The 19615-nt window shown below is 49.1% G+C and overlaps 1 protein-coding gene across 3 annotated transcripts; it reads right to left on the bottom strand.

Moving 5' to 3' along the window:
- Positions 1–242: 242 nt before the first annotated feature.
- On the bottom strand, positions 243–18895 carry SCYL1 (SCY1 like pseudokinase 1). Of its 3 annotated transcripts, none has more exons than XM_067543933.1 (18): positions 18794–18895; positions 16833–16973; positions 15357–15479; positions 14126–14346; positions 12879–12969; positions 11392–11547; positions 10534–10692; positions 9372–9479; positions 8567–8680; positions 5807–5962; positions 5100–5288; positions 4784–4859; positions 4502–4684; positions 2324–2463; positions 1721–1822; positions 999–1265; positions 611–677; positions 243–515 (listed from the first exon to the last, which is right to left on the bottom strand). In XM_067543933.1, exons 4-18 carry the CDS (start codon positions 14290–14292, stop codon positions 391–393), a joined length of 2100 nt encoding a protein of 699 aa, XP_067400034.1. In that variant the 5' UTR covers positions 14293–14346; positions 15357–15479; positions 16833–16973; positions 18794–18895; the 3' UTR covers positions 243–390. The 3 variants fall into 3 exon arrangements, with proteins under 3 accessions (XP_067400034.1, XP_067400032.1, XP_067400033.1); XM_067543931.1 differs by lacking the exon at positions 18794–18895 and adding an exon at positions 18462–18676; XM_067543932.1 differs by lacking the exons at positions 1721–1822; positions 18794–18895 and adding an exon at positions 18462–18676.
- Between the last annotated feature and the right edge of the window lie 720 nt (positions 18896–19615).

Below are 19615 nucleotides of genomic sequence, written 5' to 3'. Positions count from 1 at the left end.
GACGGGAAAAGCGTTCCCGTAGGCTCAGCAGTACGCTAGTTGAGGAGGTGGACTTATTAAGTCGACTCCCTCATCGATTGACCGCTCAATCGATCATGAAAGATCGATCTGGTGGCGGCGATTTTGCCGTCGCCAGTGTAAACATAGCCTAAGAGACTAGGGTGAGAGTGTCTGCCTGAATGTGGGTTTAGATATTGCTGTCTGCAGTACTGCAACACATAGCAAAAGAATGCAGAAAGCTGCAGAATTGCACACCTGCTTTTTACTGAGACGCTGTACAGAATAAATACAGTAGAACCACAAGTTTGTGCATCCCTGCTTGTGATTTTTGCTGATGTCTAAATGTATATTTACAAACTATAGCTAAAACTCTGATTGCTCTGTTGCCTGTCAGTCCAGCTTCCTGGCTCCCAGTTTCATGGGTCCTTTTGCCACCTTCCTGTCTGCCCTTTTTGCTTCCATCTCCTTCTTCCGCTCCTCTCGCTTCTTGCGTGCTAATTCCGCCCTGCAGAGCCCTAGGGAGACATGAGCATTCCCAGCTAATACAAATGGCTGGGGCTGGATGCAATAATAATGGGCTGGAGCAGCAGGGAAGTTGCCAGCAACTCACCATGATCAGAGTCCAAGGATTCCCAGTTTTCCTCTGTACCCCAGTCTGCAATGGCATCCATGCGTCTCTGGCAATTGAAGTTAGACATAGAATTCAGGGGAGTCCTTCACAATTAGTTATCATTGGTCTGCACAGTTATTCAGGATGGCCTTATTCATAATTTTAAAGCCCTAAGCACTGACTGAGTGGGTATCCCACCCTGCCTTCCCCAAATTTTCCCCTGGAATTTCAGTGTGCCACGCACTACACAAGCACACAGGAGAACTGCTCTCTTTCCCAGCCTGACCATGAGTGGCACGAGGATGAGCCAGTACACCCAAAAAAATCACGGGGAGTGCGTGGCAGAGCTGGCATTGACACACCCATCATGAGACATGGAGAAACTTACCTGGGTCTCTGTTGCTGACTTCTGAGTAGGGTTTATGGAGAAGAAAGGATCTGCTTTCTCTGCACTCAATGAGCTGTCCCAGTCATATTCGCTGGCCAGTTTGGTCCCTTCTGGCTGGGTCAGGGGAGCTTGCTGCGAGGGGGTGAGTTTCTGCACCATCCGGGAATCTGAATCCTCCTCCCAGCCATCACTGTGACTCCAAGTGGATCCACCGTCCCAACCAGAGCTGCTCCAGTCTGATTCCTGTTTCTTGGAGGAGCTGCCCATCTGTTAACAACAAGAGGGAATAAGTTAGAAGAATCCTACCTGCAAGACTGAGCTCACGTGGCTCTTGTAGAGCGAGCTCCAGTTACAGACTTTCAAGCCGTGCCTTCCCTGTTAAAAATTTGCATCTTATTTCTAGTCTGAATTTGTCTTTTGTCTTGTGTCAGCTCCCAGCCATTGGGGCTCATTCTGCTAGATTACAAAGGTTCTGCCTCTTAAAGACCCTTTTCAATATGGCAGAGACTTGCCCAAGGTCACCCAGGAGGCTGTGGCAGATCCAGCATTAGAACTGAGGACTCCTAAGTCCTCGTCTAGTGCCCTATCCACTAGGCCACACTGTTGCCCCTTCAACCTTCCTGGAGATCAGGGAGGCCAAATGCACCAAAAAGGAATACCTGCATTTAAGATCATTTAGGGTGCGGCATCAGCGTGATAGCATGTGCAGGAAAGTCACCTACCGTCCTTGCTCCAGGTTTCTTTGACACCAGGGCTGGTTCTGACCAGTCCGGGGTGTTCCAGTCATCGGGGCTCACCTGCCCTTTGGATTGCTTGGCCTCTTGCTACAAGCGAAAGCACAGAAAATGACGCACAGCACACGAGGAAACAATCTCAAGCCAGGCAGCAACACAGCTATCGAACACACATGCCTGCTGGATAGCTGCCGGTTCTAAGCCTAAGTCCCAGGGTGGTGCTGTCATGCACTCTTCTGCATGTGAGCAGTGGTCAGTCTTGGAAAACATGCAGTGCTGTTGTTAGCTTGGTGATGCATGCATGCATGTATTCTTTTCACGGAAGCTGTTGCAAGCAGTGTAGTAGGAGTGTTTGCTGCCTGCCCTTAATCTTTTTAACTAGAGCGAGTTCGAGAGGCAGAATTGCTTCTGGGGAACTGGGCGGTGGCATCTGGGCTGAGAAATCTGAAACAGGATTGTCCCTGCATGCTGTCAGACTATAAGCTCCAAAATCTGCTCAAACTCAGTAGAGGGGTGACCAGTTCAAGCAGCAAAGCAGCCCACCTGTCATTCTCAAACAAACCCTATTGCTGATGGGAGTGTGTTGCTCACCTCCAGGCTGCCCCAGTCCTCGTCGTCCCATCTGTCTGTGGAGTTCTCTTCTTCCTCAGTCACATCCTCCTCCAGATCCCACCGGCTCGATGGAACGGGAGCTGCTGGTAATGTTGCCTGGGAAGGGACGTGGCTGGCTCCTTAAAGACAAAAGCCCACGGTATTAGAAGGAAACCAGACTGAGCAACAGGATCAGAGCAATGGGGCCATCCAGCCCAGTATCCTTTCACCAAGAAACTCTGCAGTGATGGGATAACCTGCTCCCAAGTTTTCTCCTAACTCCCACTGCAGTTAGGGCTTGCTACACAGGGACTGCTATGGCTATACTGGTCAGTTTCCCCATGGGCTCCCTTGTTCATTTAATATTTTTATGTTGAAAAGTGCTAATTGTTGCCATCGTATGAGCCTTGCAGCCCTACTTAAAGCCAATGGATGCACCAAGATCCCGTCCATACTCACTGTAAGGAGCAATTAAGCCACTTCATGTAGTAAAGACAGCTACTGAGAATGCAACGGCAGGGACTAGGAGATCAGTTGAGGCAGGAAGCCCAGAAAAGCACTGAGCAGTTGTGAGCATGACCCTGAGAGGAAGCAAGTGACAGACCCCCCAAGGAGCTCCATCTATTTAGCTTAACCAAGAAAAGGTTCAGGGGTAACCTGATCTCAGTCTATTCCTCCGTACATGGGGAAGAGACATTTTTCAGTGTAACACACCAAAACCTAACAAGATCCAATGGCTGGAAGTGGAAGCTAGATAAATTCAGACTGGGTATAAAGCACAAATTTTTAACACGGTGCAGAGAGAATTTAGTTAAATCGGTAAAAAGGGAACTTTGATTTAATTCATCAATTGTTAATCTTGTTCTACATTTGAACTTTTTAAGTATTTGCCTAACCAAAAGTGATTTTCACTGGTTGTAATCATTAAAACATGCTGATTTGCAACTGAATACTGCCTTTACATTAAATTCAATGCTATGTTTTGCTAACCCGGTGGGATGCACTACACATTGAAGCAATTATATTCTTACTTTTTATTATTTTAGAAATGGTGAATAATGCGTTTTTTATTTACTAGGTGATTAATTGTGATTTGTGGAAATCAATTAAAAATGAGCAAAAAGAACTTTTTGATTTTTGTATTGGTTAAATAAAACTACCTTAATGTGCTGGAAAATGAAAGTTTATTAAAAACATATTTAAAACTAATCAATATATTATTCATAGATTGGAAATGGAAAAACAAGCTTTCCTGCTTTTTCAACATCCAGTCACTTTCTTATCTTTGAATGAACTAGTCACTGAGATGACTAAAATATTCTCTCTGCACTTCCAGAAGAGGCCACTGCTGGCACTTCAACCAACTCTGGTACTTGAAGGTGCTTAGGGGTGATTTCCACCAGTTCAGTGGTTTGATTTTCTTTAAAGCTTTGGCAGAACATATTTTTTTCATTTAATTTAAATGCTTTTAATAAACTATAGTATTTTTAGGCCTTAACACAGTTTATCGACATTTCAAATTTAATTTTAAGTAGGTTTACTTTAATTCATTTAAATTTTTAAAAATCTGATTTTTGCTTGTTTTTTAATTTAAATAATGCATTTAACACAAGGAAATCCTACAGCCTAAAAATTGTGTTATACAGGCAGTCAGACTAGCTGATCACAAGGCCCCTTTCTGGCCTCAAACAGCCGTGAAAAGTTCACTGGAGAGGCAGACTTGAGGATTTCTGAGTAAGGAAACCACCTGCTGCTGTTCTTTGCTTCTGCTATGTTCAGGGAAACAGAACTGTGTGTGCATTCTTAATAAATAAACAAGATTACACCAAGAATGAAGTTGGGCAAAAAAAAAATATTTCAGCAAACAGTAAATTTGTTGAAAAATGCATTTTGTGGGGCACTAAAATTATTTGCAAGCTAAGGCTGAATATAGCAAATAGTTTCAGTTAAAAAAATGGATCCCCCCCCTCCTCCGAAAGTCAAAACGTTGTTTTGAAACGGCTTTGACTTTTTATTTAGAAAAGTTTTTCAGATTTATTGAAACAAATACCTTTGTTTCAGCACTGCCTCCCCCCCATTTGCCAAATGACTACTCCTGGACAATTCTCTGATGCCACCACCTCAGTATGAGATTAAGCCCAGTTCAAACTTTGGGATTATAGCTGTGCAAAGACTGACCGCCGCTGGGTGGCTCCGGTGCACCTTCAGTTGGGGTTTCCACAGCTGTTTGTTCTACCGTGGTCCCAGCATTGGTCCGGATTAGCTTCGACGTGAGCGATGAGACCCCTGTCACGGCCCAGCCCGCCCAGCTGGTAGCTGCTCCGATGGCAGGGCTGGTGGATGCTGCGTGAACATCCTTCTCTTTAAAAGGAGCAGAAAGAAAAGGGGGGGGAAATGCCCATTGGTTCTGTTCAGGGGTTAAGAACCTGCAAACTTTAGCACAGGGGTAGGATCACTCACCCAGTTCAGAGAGCTGAGATGGGTCTTCAGAGACAGCTTCTAGCTTAGTCATGAAGCTTCGAATGGCCTTGAAAGTCTAGGAGATAGAGGTGAAGTTACTCCATTATTATACGCTGCAGATAGCACCACCAGGCAGTGGGAGCCCTTGTTGTACCAGTGACTGCACAGACGACCCTGCCCCCTCCGCCCAAGATTGGGTGCCTCCATCAGACTGGGCGCTGGAATGGACCCATCCAAGACTGGAAGCCCCTGCTGTACCGGGCACCGGAGGCTGGGACTTAGTGGCTCTGCAAATTTCACTCCAGACCCAACTTACCTGATCCCTGACTGTCTTTTCAGGGTCAACTGTCAGTGCAGAGAGAACTGGTAGGATTTTGAATGCACACTCATTCATAGAGTAGAAGTTGTGAGTGGCAGCGAATCCCAAGACGCCCGCTGCCCGGGAGGGAGCAAATGGGTCTTTTGTGGCACGGCTGAAGGCAGAGATCAAGACTCTTTGTCTGGTCTGGAAACAAGAGAATGGGCAATTTATTATGTGTTGTATGGTAGCACCCGGGAGCCTCATCACAGACCAGGACCCATTGTGCTAGCCCTGCACAAACCATAAAAAAATGGTCTCCTGAAGGACTTTTAACGTAAACAGACTAGACAGACACAGGGTGGGAGAAAGGAAGATTATCCCTGTTTTACAGCCAAAGAACCATGAAGTGTTTTGCCAAAGGTTACACTGACTTTGCAGCAGAGCCTGGAATCCAACCCAGGTCTTCCAGGCCCTGGGCTGGTACTTTAACCACAAAACCATCCCCTCCTCCAGAAAGCTAGAGCATTGCTGGGATCGACAATTCACAATTCCCCACTTAAAGATGGTCACAATCCTTCTTCGAATCATATAAGCCTTGGTGGGAAATGGGCATTTTAAAGGAAAATCATCCTGGGAAAGAAGCCAGGGTCTGTGTCCCTAGTACCCCCATCCTGCCCGGTGTTGGGTCCCTCGGGAGTGCAGGAAATGGTCTCACCACTCACACTGGCATTGAGGTAAGGACCGATCTTTCCAAGGCACACGGTGGTGTTGCAACGAATGGGCCCCTGGTCATCCTTGGCCTGCAGACGGGCAAAGTGCTTCATCAGCTCCATGTTGAGGTTGTTCTCGTTCAGCTTGGGGGCCAGCAGCAGCATCGACTGTGAGAGGAAGGAAGAGGTTGGTCAGAAATGACTTGCCCAAGGTCAAGCAGCAGGCAAGTGGGAGAGACAGGAATTTAACCCAGGTCTTGTGCCGCCCAAGCTCAGAGGACGTGTGGATGGCATGGCTAATAACAGGGGTAACTCCTGAAGCATCCCTTGTTGTACAGCTGTAGTAGGGCTTTTATCCTCTGTAGGATGCTAGTCTGACGCAACATTTGTATTCCCATAGAACTTAGAGGGTGGGGCCCCTTGTGTTATAAACTGTACAAACAGAATAACTATAGCTGAACAAAACTTTTTGACAAAACAGTTTTCCGCAGAAAAATGCATTTTGGTCAAAATTGAAACAATGTGAGGGAACATGTGGATTTCGATAATAGACTGTTTCAACTTTATCATTTACTTTTATTTAGTTTCTACTTCTATATTTTAATACTGTATATATTTGTATTTACCATACGTTTATTTATTTTATAGGATTTTGACAAACCAAACTATTCAACATTATTGATACAAAATGAGAGTCTAAATGATTCATTGTTTTGTTTTAATAATGAATGTTTTGTTTTATTTAGCTAACTTTTATATTATTATATTGTTTTGACATAAAAAATGCTTTACCTTATTAAAATGACACCATTTGACATTATCAAAATGCTTCAGTGGTTCCAAAACAAAACTTTTCAGAGTTTCCATTATGTGGGAAATTTAGGAATCAGAACAAAAATCATTTTTGAAATGTCAGAATTTCCCATGGAATGGAAAATCCATTTCCCAACCATCTCTAATAATAATGCAACGCTCCCTGCCCCCAGAGAGCTTAACAAGTTCCCCCATTTGAGTCTCCATTGGGGTTTAGATCTGACATTGTCCTGCACTGACAGACACTCCTAAGGGGATTCATTGACAGACAAAGTATAGTGGCAAGGGTTTGGAAAGAGGGTAACAGCCGCCCTTCATTAAAGATAGTTGTAAGAAGCCATAAAAAATTCTTTATAGACTCAGCTGAAACATTAGGGGCCTCCAACCAAAACACATATTTTGGCACATGTGAGACAGCTCAGGCATTTGAACTGAGAGGGCAAAGGGGCTTCCCTGGGTATTGTTTTAGTAGAGGTGTGAGGGAGAGAAAACATCACAGAAAGAGAGGAAGCACCAGACACAGAAGCACTGGGACAGGGCCTTGAGAAAAAGCCAAGGGAGTGGCTTTTGAGCTGAGTGCTGGCTGAAAGCGGCTGGGAGCAAAGAAACCATCTCCTGTTGTTCCGTTCCTGCTGTGTGCAGGGAAACAGCACTGCAGGAAAGCAAATGTGACGCTATCATCAATTTCTCCTGCTAACCAAACACCTGCAGGAGCCCAAATTTTGGCTAACCACTCAGGTCAAAAAGGGGCAACATCCAGCTCTTATCATTCATATATCCCAAAGCAGTTTACAAAGGAGGATCAGTATCGCTAGCCGCATTTTTCAGATAGGAGAAAAAGACATGGGTAGGTGACTTGCCCAAGATGAGTGAGTGACAAAGCTGGGACCAGAATCCAGGCCTAAGGGACTAGTGATTTGGGGGGAAGGGAGGGGAACTCAGCTAGAAACATTGGAAAGGGATGTAGTTTTCAGAGGGTGGGTGCTCAGTACTTTCTGCAAATCAAGCCTCTTTTTAAAGGGCATTTCAAATCAGGCAACTAGGCACTTTTGACAAACCCTGACACCGAGTCCTTGTCCAAAGCACTATCCACTAGACCATACTGCCTATCTATCCAGCCAGTGTACACAGCAGAAAGTGCATCCTCTGAAAACTGACAGGACTCAGGACAGACTGCTTTGGGAGTCTTTATGTGAAAGACTGTCCAGATTGAGCAAACCAGTATCACATAAAACCTCCTCCCTGTGCAGAGGCAAGAATTAGCAACAGGGTTGGACAAGATCAATTGTCCAGCGTAGCATCGTGTTCCCCCTTCACTCCATTTCACCAGCATCCTTCAAGGAGGAGAAACAGAGCAACCCTGAAACTGATTCACAGATTATAAAGCCAGAAGGGATCCCTGTGATCATCTAGTATAACACAGGCCACAGGACTTCACTGTGTTCATTCCTATTTGAACTAGAATAGATCTGTTAGAAAAACATCCCATCTTGATTTAAACATGGACAGTGATGGAGAATCCACCACATCTCTTGGGAAGTTGTTCCAATGGTTTCTCACTGTTTAAAATGGGCACCTTATTTCCAACTCTGAATTTTTCTAACTTCAACTTCCAGCCACTGGATCTTGTTAGATCTTTGTCTCCTAGATTGAAGTACCCATTAACAAAGATTTGTTGCCCACATAGGTACCCTTAACCTCCTCTTAGATAAGCTAAACGGATTGAGCTCCCAGAGTCTCTCACTATCAGGCAGGTTTTTCAAGCCTTTAATCATTCTCCTGACTCTTCTCTGAACCCTCTCTTCCACTTTATCCACATCCTTCTTGAAGGGTGGGCATCAGAACTGGACATAGAATTCCAGCAGTGGTTGCACCACTGTCAGAAACCAAGGTAACAGAACCTCCCGACTCAAGAACACTCCCCCCACATGGATCGTATTAGCCCTTCTGTTGTTCTACCTTCACTGTCTGCTCACGAATGGCCGGGTTGGTGTCCAGGAAGCCATGCACAACGTGGGGAAAGATTTGAGTGTTGACGGTGGGTTCGTTGAGGTACTGGATGAAGTTTTCCATCTGCAACACACACGCACATGTGCCGCGTTCAGGACTTAACATTCGGCCTAGTGCTGAGCAAGACCTATGCACAGTCAGTCAGTAGGACTCAACACCATCTGGGGAGAGTCATGTCCTGATTCCCAATTACCTGTTTTAACCCCCTGACATCACACCTTTCCACAGCCAGGACTAGATCCAGAAATCCTGACTCCAAGTCCCCCTCCTCCAGCCCCCCAGAGCAGCATTTCTCAAAACCATTCCATGGACTGGCTCTGGTCCCTGAGATTTTCCTGACCTGGTTTAGGAAAGCAGCAAGCCGGTCCCTGGTATCAAAAAGATTGAGAAACACTGCCCTAGAGCACACTTCTTCCCAGAGCTGGACGCAGAACCCAGACGTTCCAATTCCCAGACCCCTTGTCCTAACTACTAGGTGATACACTTCTCCCAAAGCACAACAGAGAAGTCCGGTCTACTCATTCTTTGATCTAACCACCAAACCACTCCCCTCCCAGCTGAAAGTAGGCGTCCCAACTCCCAGTCTCCTTGGTTCTAACCACGAGACACTACTCCCCTCCCAGAGTCAGGAACGGTACCTGAAAGTCCAGACTCCCCGCCCCCTCCCTGCTCTAACAAGAAGAGGAAAATACTGTGCCGTCTGAGCCATGGGGCCGGCCCAGTGCCCAGCTGCCAAGCCAGGCTGCTCACTGACCTGCTGCAGCAGCCGTATCCTCATGGCGCGGTCGGTGGAGGAGAACATTTTGACAATGACAGGAATGATCTTCTGCTGATACTCTTCAGCGCTCAGGAACTTCCCCACCTGCAGAAACGCTGGACGTTAAAGAGGAGCTCTGATCCGGGAGGAGATGAGGGGCAAGCAAAGCTCTAGTGCAGAGACAGGAAGTGCTGAGGGGAGCCCAGCAGCCTGTCAGAGATGAGAGACTCCGAACTGGGCCACACCAAGAAATTAATCTGAACATCCCCCTGGGGTACTGATGTCGGCTCTTGGCAGCATCTCCTCCACTGTCCATGCTGCCGGGTCGAAGGATGCTGGTTGGCTACCTGTGTCTGGTAAATGCAGGGTGTTCAGACTCCCTAGTATCTGGGGAATGGGGTCCCCTTATTTCCACACCCCCCTCCCGCAAGGTCATGTGTCGGTTGATGAGGGACATGTAGTGATGGCACGTCTCTTTGGCCTCAGTTTCCCTTTTCCTGGCATGGGGTGGGGTAGAACAGGGAACAGGGGGTCAATCGGGAACAGTAGGGGGAATGAGGGAATACACAGAGCCCCTGGCACAGTGGGAGAATCAAGAACACTGTCATAGGAAGAGCGAATGAGACATACTGAGTCTCTGGCATGAGGGGCGGGCATTGCAAGGAGTCCTTGAAAGAGAGTGGGCTACACAGGTCACTTGTGTCGGGGGGAGGGAATAGAGAGATGCAAGGATCCCTGGTGTACACAACGTGCTCAACCTACCGAAACAACAAAGTGTCTGATCCCTTAGTAGAGCAGCTTAGCCCTGAAATGCCTCCTTCTCCCAAGCTATCTGCACACCAGTTCTAGGTAGCGCCACTGAGTTGCAGACAGAAATCCAGCCCGCCGGGGCTCTAGCCAACAGAGCAACAGTCTGCTCCCACTTTGAACTATCTCTGGAGGGTTACTTCATGTTTGCCTGCCTCCTCCCCGTCCTTTCCACAGATCCTGCTCAGTCGCTGGAGGTCACCTGCCATGGCCCGCCTCTCCCCACAAACAGCAGTCCTTACTTGCTCTGGAAAGGACAATCTGCAGGCCTGGAGCCCTATCCCTTAGAGGGACAGCACACTCCGTCACACAATGTAAACAGAGGAATACCACCATTGGGACAGCAGCTCACCTTAAAGAGCGGGGTCAGGATGACGGCGCCAGCGCTACCAAATTCAAAGGCTGTCAGCAGCTGGGGGAGGATCTTGTGATGGCAGAAATCTTCAGGGAAGGAGTCTAGGTTGTTGCTCAGCTCCTGGAAGAACTTCTGCCGTTCTGCTGGTTCCTTTATCTGCCAGGGGAGGGGAAAGGGGGTCACTGGGTCAGACTAGCCCACCCCTTGTGGCTCCATTCAGCCCTTTGGGGCTGCCAACAAGAGAATCAGTGACTGGTGGTTTGGATAGCACTGCCTCCTCTCCCACTAGGAAATGGATGGAATACACCAAGTTCTTCCACACAGGGGCACGAATTTCCAGCACTGCTAACGTGGGTTGGAGTTGAACCGGTGAGTTAAAGCTGAAATGGTCTTTATCCTATTTAACCCTGAGCCCGCCAGTTCCTCCCACAACTTGGGGCCACATGAGAGCTAATGCCCTGTGGAAAGAAAAGACTCCTTACCTCTTTCCGCACCCCCTAAGCCAACCAATCTCCCCACCGTAAAGCAGGATTGATGCTGGTACTCCCCAGAGAAAGGAAAGGCCTCATATCCCATCCCTCCTCCCTGATCCAGCCAGTCCCCTCTCAAGCTCCCCCCAAAATTAATTTTGCTCTGGGAGCCACCTTTTCCCATCAAATGAGCATATAACGGAGCCAAGGCAGAGATCAATACTGCCCAAGGCAACTTCAAAGAGCCAATAAACCACAGCAGGGGGTCCTCAAGCCCCAGCAATCTATGGGGCACCCCCTTGGGCACCTCTGGCCCGCACGGAAGGAGTTCTAATACTTCCCACCCCTCCTAACAGGTGACAAAGGCCACAAGCTTCACTCTCACCTGGATCTCTTCCAGGAAAAGGTTGGTCTCTACAAAGCTGTTCTTCATGAAGCCATTGGGGCCCCGGCAGTTCTGGAGGAACTTGGCAGGGTTGGGACGGATTTTGGGGTTGGCCCCCACCAGTTCACAGTAATGGGGGACCAGCGACTTGGGGATCTGGAGAGAGGAGAGCACAGATTCCACAGCCAGGAAGGAAGAGGTGTCCTGTCCCACCTGTTTATTAAGCATTCGCTCTGGATACTAATTAGCACCTCATTTGGGATCTTTTCAGCTTGGATGGCAAAGCAGTTGATACAGGCAGGCTGGATATGGTTATCCCTGTTTCAGGAATGAGGAAACTGGGGGGACACAGGGAAACAGGCTGAGCTGTCCAAGATGACACAGCAAGTCCATGGCAGAAGTGGGCAGAGAACCCAGGAATCCTGACTCCTGGCCCTGCCCCCCGAAGATGCTCCCTTTCCCGCCACTAATCACTAATGCACACACACATCCCACTTCCCTCCAGAGCTGGGAATAGAATCCAGGTGCCCTGGCTCTCAGCTCCTCCTGCTCTAACCTCTAGACCCACTCCGTCCCAGAGTTCCTACTCCCTCTTCTGTGCCCTATCTATTGCTCTCCACTGCTGTTCTGCAACACAACCACAAAGCTCTCTACCAATCCATTTGAAATTCTGTTGTACAGCTCTATAAGGGACTGCTTAAGGAACAGTAGCCACGCAGACGCTGTGTACAGCGGAGAGTGATCTACAATCCTTGTCATGCTCCTATATTTTTGGCCGATAAGTAAGACAGAAGGGCCGCTATTTAGACACAGGATGGACAGACATGTGGCAATATGCAACCAATTCCCCACCAATGCACCCCTATAGAAAACTGCATGGACTCCCCCCTCACATTAACAGGGTGAAGCTGATGGTTAGCTCTGGGGTGTGTGGCCTAGTAAACTGGATCACAGGAGACCTCAATTCTATTCCTGGCTCTACCACTGGCCTAACCACAGGGTAACATCGTCACCCCTCTGTGCCTCAGTTTCCCCATCTGTAAAATGGGAATAATGAGCCTACCCTCCTTTCTAGAGCACTTTAAGATCTACTGATGAAAAGTGCTACGTAAGAGCAAGGGGCTATTATTATTATTACTGAAGTCAACGGGCCTGGAAAGCATATTCTTCCCCCACAGCATATTGGCGAGATCCACCAGCAACCAACTTTCCCTGATGGGTCCATTCTGTGTGTGACTCAGATCTACTCCATGGGGTGCTCTGTCCCACTCTAGCGGTGACTGGGCCAGACAGAGGTTGATGAGTCCCTTACAGCCTGGATCTTTTAGCACAGACCATAGAGGCTCCAGATTCTCGGTTTGACTCCCGTTATCGAGAAATAATCCCACTAAAAGTAGAGGGATTGGAACCAGCTGGATCTGCTGATTGATTATTACTTTGCCGGGACTTATCAATAGAGCGGGTGGGAAGGGAACTGACCCCTTTACCTTGCCGAGGGATCGCAAGGAGGATGGGCGGGACAGAGTGCCATTGAAAACCTCCCAGATGAGGCAGCCAAGACGCCACATGTCCGCCGACCTGGTACAGCAGAAGAACCAATGTAACTTTCCCAGTGGGCTCGTCAGTTTCCCCACAGGGAAGGAAAATTCAACACAGCTATATTTTGCATAGCATCATCCATACAAACTTATTCCCCGCCCCAAGATACTTTAGGTTAGGGCTATGCAGAAGGGCTATGCAGGGGGACTTGAAATGAGATGGAGGCTCTTGCATGCATGCACACAAGAGGGGGCAGCAATTGGATATGCAGAATGGGGAATAGAGGGAAATACGACAATTCTGTTTGCAGACAAGCGTCTTGCACACACAGAGAAGAGGAACTGGTGCCAGGTGAACTGATAGGGGAGCAGAGAGAGATGCAGGGAGGTGGATTCCTGAGGGCGAGGGACTGCAGAGGAGAAGCCTCTTGCACACGCACACAGCGGGACATTGTGGAGAAAGAAAGACGAGGTCATAGAGGGTGACTGGAGAAAGCTCACAGAATGTGTTAACAAGGAGGGTAGTTTGGAACTGGTCCCTGAAATAACAAAAAAAACCCAGCAATGCATGTACAGAACAATAACCAGAGCTCACAGCCTCTCCCTTCTAGACCCTTGGCTTTATTAGTTAGGTCAGTGGTCCCCAAACTTTTTACCCTGTGCCCTCCCGTTACTCCTGTCCTTGCCCCCACATCCCGCCAGCTAGGGCTGGGAGTGGGGCCACAGTCGGGCCCGGGGGCAGCAGCAAGCTAGGAGCCCCAGAATGGTGGGGCTTCCCCACTATCAGCCCTGTGGTGGCAGGGGTTTCTGCTGGGAGCCCCCGGATGATGGGGGCTCCTGCACCCCCTGACACTTAGAAGACCTCTGAGTTAGTTATTGGGATCAATGCAGGAATCACATGGAGAAAGTCTCTGGTCTGTTTAAGCAAGAGATCAGACCGGATGGTCATAATGGTCCCTTCTGGCCTGTTAACATCTACGACTTTATTTGTATTACAGTAATGTCTAAAGAGGTCCTGACCGAGACTGGGAGGTCTCTTTCATGCCGGTTGCTGCACAGGCCTCTCCCAGCTGAGATTAGGGACCCCATCATGCTTGGAACTGCAGATAGAGAGAGTCGCTGCCCCCAAAGAGCTGACAGTCTAAATAGATAAAAGGGTGGGAGGACATTAACAGCTCCCCCCATCTCCCACTCACCATTTCTCCCCCACGCTTTTGCTGTTATCTGTTTTCTCTGGCGGGTCGTATCTCTCCAGCTCAGGGATCCCTTTCCAAGGCAGGATGTTGTCACCCTGGGTCGAGTACATGTAATCCAGGCCACCCAGCTTCCACTCACCAGCGCGGTCCACGAAAATGGCAGCCATGCACACATTATTGTGGATGAGGTTGCAGTCATTCACCAGGAAGCTGAGAGCTTTCTGGGGAGGGAAGGGAAGGACAAGTGAGAGGAGCAGTCAGCTGGAAGCCTTCTCTCTCCTCTCTCCCCCACACCCCTGCAGAGGAATCTTAGAGACAGACTTAGGAGTCAGGACTCCTGCGTTCCATTTCCAGTTCTGGGACAAGAGTGGGGTCTTGTGGGTTAGAGCAGGACAGTCTGGAAGCCAGGACTCCTGGGTTCTATTCCCAGCTCTGCCACTGATTCCTGTGTGCATTTAGACAAGTCCCCTCCCCTTCCCATACCTCAGTTTCCCCATCTATAAAATGGGGATAATGCTATTCACTTGACTCACAGGTGGTTTACTCCAGTACCCTGGATCAGACATTACCATAGTGGGGAGTGGCAGGAGTCTCCTTCTAACCTCAGTTGGGTCTAACCTGGACAATTTTACTCCTATACAGATCCAGAGATAATTAGCAGGGCAGCAGCTGCCAACAGCTGGTTAAAGAAGAAGCAGAAGAGGGGTGTTCTGCTTGGGCCTAATTCGAAAATTCAGCAGAGTGCAGCAAAATAAATGATCATTATTACTATAACACCACATTAGTCCATTGGAATGATGAGATTTTTATCGATAAATCTCGATTTCACCCTACACACAAAGGAATAAAAAATATCTCCCTTAACAACTGAAATTTACAGCTAGGCAAAGTAAGAAAAATGCTGCTTACGCACTTCGCAGCGTTTTATTAAAGGATATTTACTTTTAACATTTTGACATGTGATGTTGACAGTTTGTGTTTTTACAGCTATAAAGCCTTAACTTTTTGAATCTCAACATCTACTATCTTTAAATAATTAGTCTCACACCCCTATTGTCCGATGCCACATCAATTGTATCTGTCCAAATTATATTAAAAAAAAATCTCTAATTCTGCCAAGCCTAATTAAAACTATGGGGCAACCAAGACTAGCGGCCCTGGACAAAAAAATTGGTGGTTTAGGATTTTCTACGCAGGCACAACCCATCTGCTTGAGATCACGGTATCTTACCACAATCTGATGGAGACCCCAGGAGATCGCCTGTTCGTTTAACCCTCCGGAGTCTGCTTTCAACTTCAGGTAAGTGCTCAGAGGTGTCACAGGCTCTGTCACCACGTGCAAACACTTCTCTGTCTATCCCCCACACAGGAAAAAAAATGTTTCTTTTTGTTATAGAAGCACCCAGAGGCTCTAACAGAGACTGGCGCCCCTTTGTGCTGGGCATGTTATCAGTAGTACTACAGTAGCATTGTGAAGCCCCAACCAAGACTGAAAGGTCCTGTGGCACCTGGTGTCTCACAGACTGCCACTCCACACCCCGCCCTCCCCCCAAACTGAGATCAGGGATGCTATCAGACCAGATACCACAGAGACCCTGACCCCATAACTGAGATCAGGGAGGCATTGCACAGACCACCTCCCCCACAACCGAGATTGGAGACCCACATTGTGCCAGGCACCATACAGATCCCCACACCAACCACAGTTAAAGCCCCTGTCAGGACGGGTGCCACACAGATCTACCCCAACCAAGATCAGGGACCCTCATTATGCCAGGCACACCATAGGCCCGTCCCTAAACTGAGATCAGGGGTCCTGTCAGGCCGGACGCCACAGAGACCCAACCCCACAACTGAGATCAGGAAGGCATTGCACAGACCACCTCCCCAACTGAGGCTGGAGACCCCTGTTGTGCCAGGAACTGTACAGGTCCCCCCCACCAACCACAGTTAAAGCCCCTGTCAAGACAGGTGCCACACAGATCCACCCCAACTAAGATAGGGACCCACATTATGCCAGGCACCCCACAGGCCCCTCTCCAAACTGAGATCAGGGCCCCTGTCAGGCCAGGCACTACACAGACTCCCTCCCTCCCCCCAACAAGATCAGGAGCCCGCACTATGCCTGATACTGCACAGATCCCCCCACAACTGAGATCGAGGGCCCCTTCATGCCAGCCACTGCACAGACACCGCTGCCCCCACTGACATTGACTGCCCACGAAGCCCCAGGCATGGCAAGAGGCCCCAGATCTCTATCAGGCTCCACAAGGTGCCCCAAAGGGGATCTCCAATCTTGTTCAGGGCTACTGGGCCCTACCACAATGCAAATAAACGGATAATAAATAAATGCACTATGCTGGTCCATTGCAAGCTGGACATGTCAGGTCACACTGCTTTGTCCAGATTCAAGATCAGCTGCAGTTTCACAGAGGCAGCAGATAATATAACATCGTTCCACACAGTGTCAACCCAGCAACCTAAGCATTAGTGTTTTTCAGCCTAGCAAACAGCATTAAGCTAAATATGTTCTGGGGCAAAGATCACCCTTTACGCTGTGCTAGATGTGGTATAAATCCAGCCTGGGCCAGGGCCTCTAAACACCACCACAACACAAAATCATAGACATCAAAGACTCCAGACACAGCCACAGCACAGAGAATCACGGGTGCTTGGTACCACCACAAATCAAAATAATAAACAGTACCTCCAATCCATCGATGTAGGACAGAATATTGGGGTGCCGGAGGGTTTTAAAGCGCTTGAAAGCTGCCTTGGCGACCTGTGTCTGTTCATCCAAATTGGGTTTAACTTCATAGACGAAAACAGATACCAAATCCCCTGTGGTCTGAAGAAAAATCAAAACATGTTATGTGCTATTTATCTTGAAGTGTCTATGGCCCATAACCGTAGTAACTAAGAAGTGTTATTACCCCCATTGTACAGGTGGGGAAACTGAGGCACAGAAAAAAGGACGTGACTTGCCCCAAGTCACATGGGGAGTCTGTGGAATTGAAACCATGTTTCCTGTGTCCCATGCTGGCATCCAAATGGCGATGGATCATCTTTCCTCCCATGCGAGACAGAGTGGGGGAAAGGATGGTGGGGGTAGGGAGTCAGGGATAGCCTGTTTGTGAGAGGCAGTGTAATCTAGTGGACAGATCACTGCACTCACGAGACTTGGGTGTTATTCTTGCTCAACTACTGGCCTGTTAGGTGACATTTGGCATGTCCCATCCCCTCTCTGTGCCTCAGTCTCCCCATTTGTAAAATGATACCCTTGCTTTGAAAAGGGGTTTTGTGATCTACTAATGAAAAAACCTATATCAGAGCTAGATATTATTATTATATGGACCCTATAATGAGGATAACTGTGGCTGCCTCTGGGATGGAAAACAACCATCATTTTGGAAGCAGACTAAAACCTCCCATTTTTAATGCTGTTTGCCCCCTGACACCAGCTGTGGAGTGCAATTAGCACTAGATCCTTGGATGGCCCCCAGCAGCTTTGGAAAGTGGTGTGTGTGTGAGTGTATGGGGAAGACCCTTGAGAAACCCTTTAGACTATGGAGGAACTAGAAATGACCCTCCATTGGGGATCCCTGAAGACCCTTTATTTTTGGGGATGCTCAGGAGTGGATAAAGCTTTATGGGACGCTGAAAATCTTTATCATCACTGGAGGAAGAAACTAAACGGCCCCTGAAACCTCCTGCCATCCTAATGGGGTGCCCTGGACCCCCGCCCCCATCCTTGAGGAGAAGAGTATCTGAGTGGGAGCTTGGACCTGTCCTTTCCATATACCAGAGAAGCAAGACTCTGTTCTGGGAGGTCCTGGAAACCCCACCTCTACCCAGGAAGTCTCTGAAATTCCACTTTTACACCCAGAGTGGGGCTAGAAATCTCCCCTCCATTCTTAATCTTGAGGAGGACTGGAAAACCCCTGGCTCTACCCCAGGCTGGAGAGGAGGAGCCTGGACACCCTTTACCCTCCCCTCCCTGCACCCCGACCTGGGGAGGAAGGCCTGGCGGAAACCTCCTTCCTCCTAACCCCCTATTTAGGGGGAAACCCTGGAGGAGCTGGAAACCCACTCCTGAACCCCAGGCGGGGGAGGGGGAGGCCTGGAAACCCCCCGCCCCGCCCCCCGTACCCCGAGCTAGGAAGGGGGAAGCCTGGAAACCTCCCCCCATCTCCGGGCTGGGGAGGGGGAAACCTGGAAACCTCCCCCAATACCCCGAGCTGGGGTCCCGGTGGCGGCGGCTCTAGGCCGGGGAGGCCCCGCCACGTCAGGCGGGCGGAGGCCGGACCGATCCCGGAGGGGGGGGGGGGTAATTCACCTTCCTCCTGCCCCGATGCAGCTGCCAGAGCCCCGCGGGCTCCCCCCGCTCCGCGCCCGCCTCCGCGCCGAACTCGTAGGGGAAATCCCGGACCGGGTCTCGGGAGAAGAACCACATCGTCCGGCCGGCCGGGCCGCTCCGAGAGAGACCGGAGCTGGCTGGCTCCTCCGGGCGGCGGCGGCGAGCGGACGGGCCGCCAAGGGGCAGCAGAGAGCGCAAGGTGGGGGAGAGACAGCGGCAGGGAAGGAGGCGGAGATCGGGGGTGGGGAGCGAGGGTGGCTGGAGAAGGAGCCGGAGGGGCTGGAGGGAGCGGGAGGCCGGGCAGAACTCACCCCGCTGAGGCCGGGCCTCCATCCGCCTCTCTCGGGCGGAGCTCTGGGCTCAGAGCAGCAGCAGACTCTCAGAGGTTGCAGGCAGAAGAGCCTCAGTGGCTCCCCCCGGCCCACCCCTGCAGCTCCTGTCCTGCCCGCTGACCTCTGTGCTTTGCTGGTGAGCTGTGGCGGCACAAAGAAGGGACGTGATTGTCCACACTGTCACCCAGCAAGTCAGTGACAGCGCTGGGAATGGGACCCAGGAGTCCTGCCTCCCAGTCTGCACTCCAACCACTGACCCGCACTCTCCTCCAGTCAGGAATAAAACTCGTGTGCTGTCTCAGACTCTCTGTTCTAACCATTTACATGACCTCCTCCCCCCCACTATATTTAGCGTGGTGCTCTCTTTTATTTGTCTGTATAACTGAAAGATTAGATGTGTCTATTCCTAGCTGTGCCACTGGCCTGCTGGGTGATCTTAGATAAGTCATTTCACCTCTGTACATCAGTTTCCTCCTCTGTAAAATAGGTATAATGATACCAACCTCCCTTGTCAAGCACTTTGAGATCTAGAGATGCTATATAAAAGCTAGGTATTTATTGTGAAGCTTGACAAAGTCTGACTAGAAATAAGGTGCAAATTTTGAATGGGGAGGGTGATTAACTACCAGAACAGTTGACCTTGAGCTGTGGTGGATTTTCCGTCACTTGGAGTCTTTTAATCAAGGTTAGATATCTTTCAAAACCATTTATTCAAGCTCAAACAGAGGTTCTAGCTGGATGCAGAAATTACTGTGTGAAGATAAAGGATATCGCACTAGATGATTATAAAGGATATCGCAC

The sequence above is a fragment of the Emydura macquarii genome, unplaced genomic scaffold, assembly GCF_026122565.2.
Source record: "Emydura macquarii macquarii isolate MOO-44397 ecotype Brisbane River unplaced genomic scaffold, CSIRO-AGI_Emac_v2 contig_968, whole genome shotgun sequence".
Classification (NCBI taxonomy): domain Eukaryota; kingdom Metazoa; phylum Chordata; order Testudines; family Chelidae; genus Emydura; species Emydura macquarii.
Note: the sequence above shows the minus strand (reverse complement) of the source record. Positions and strands in the feature narration are given on the sequence as shown.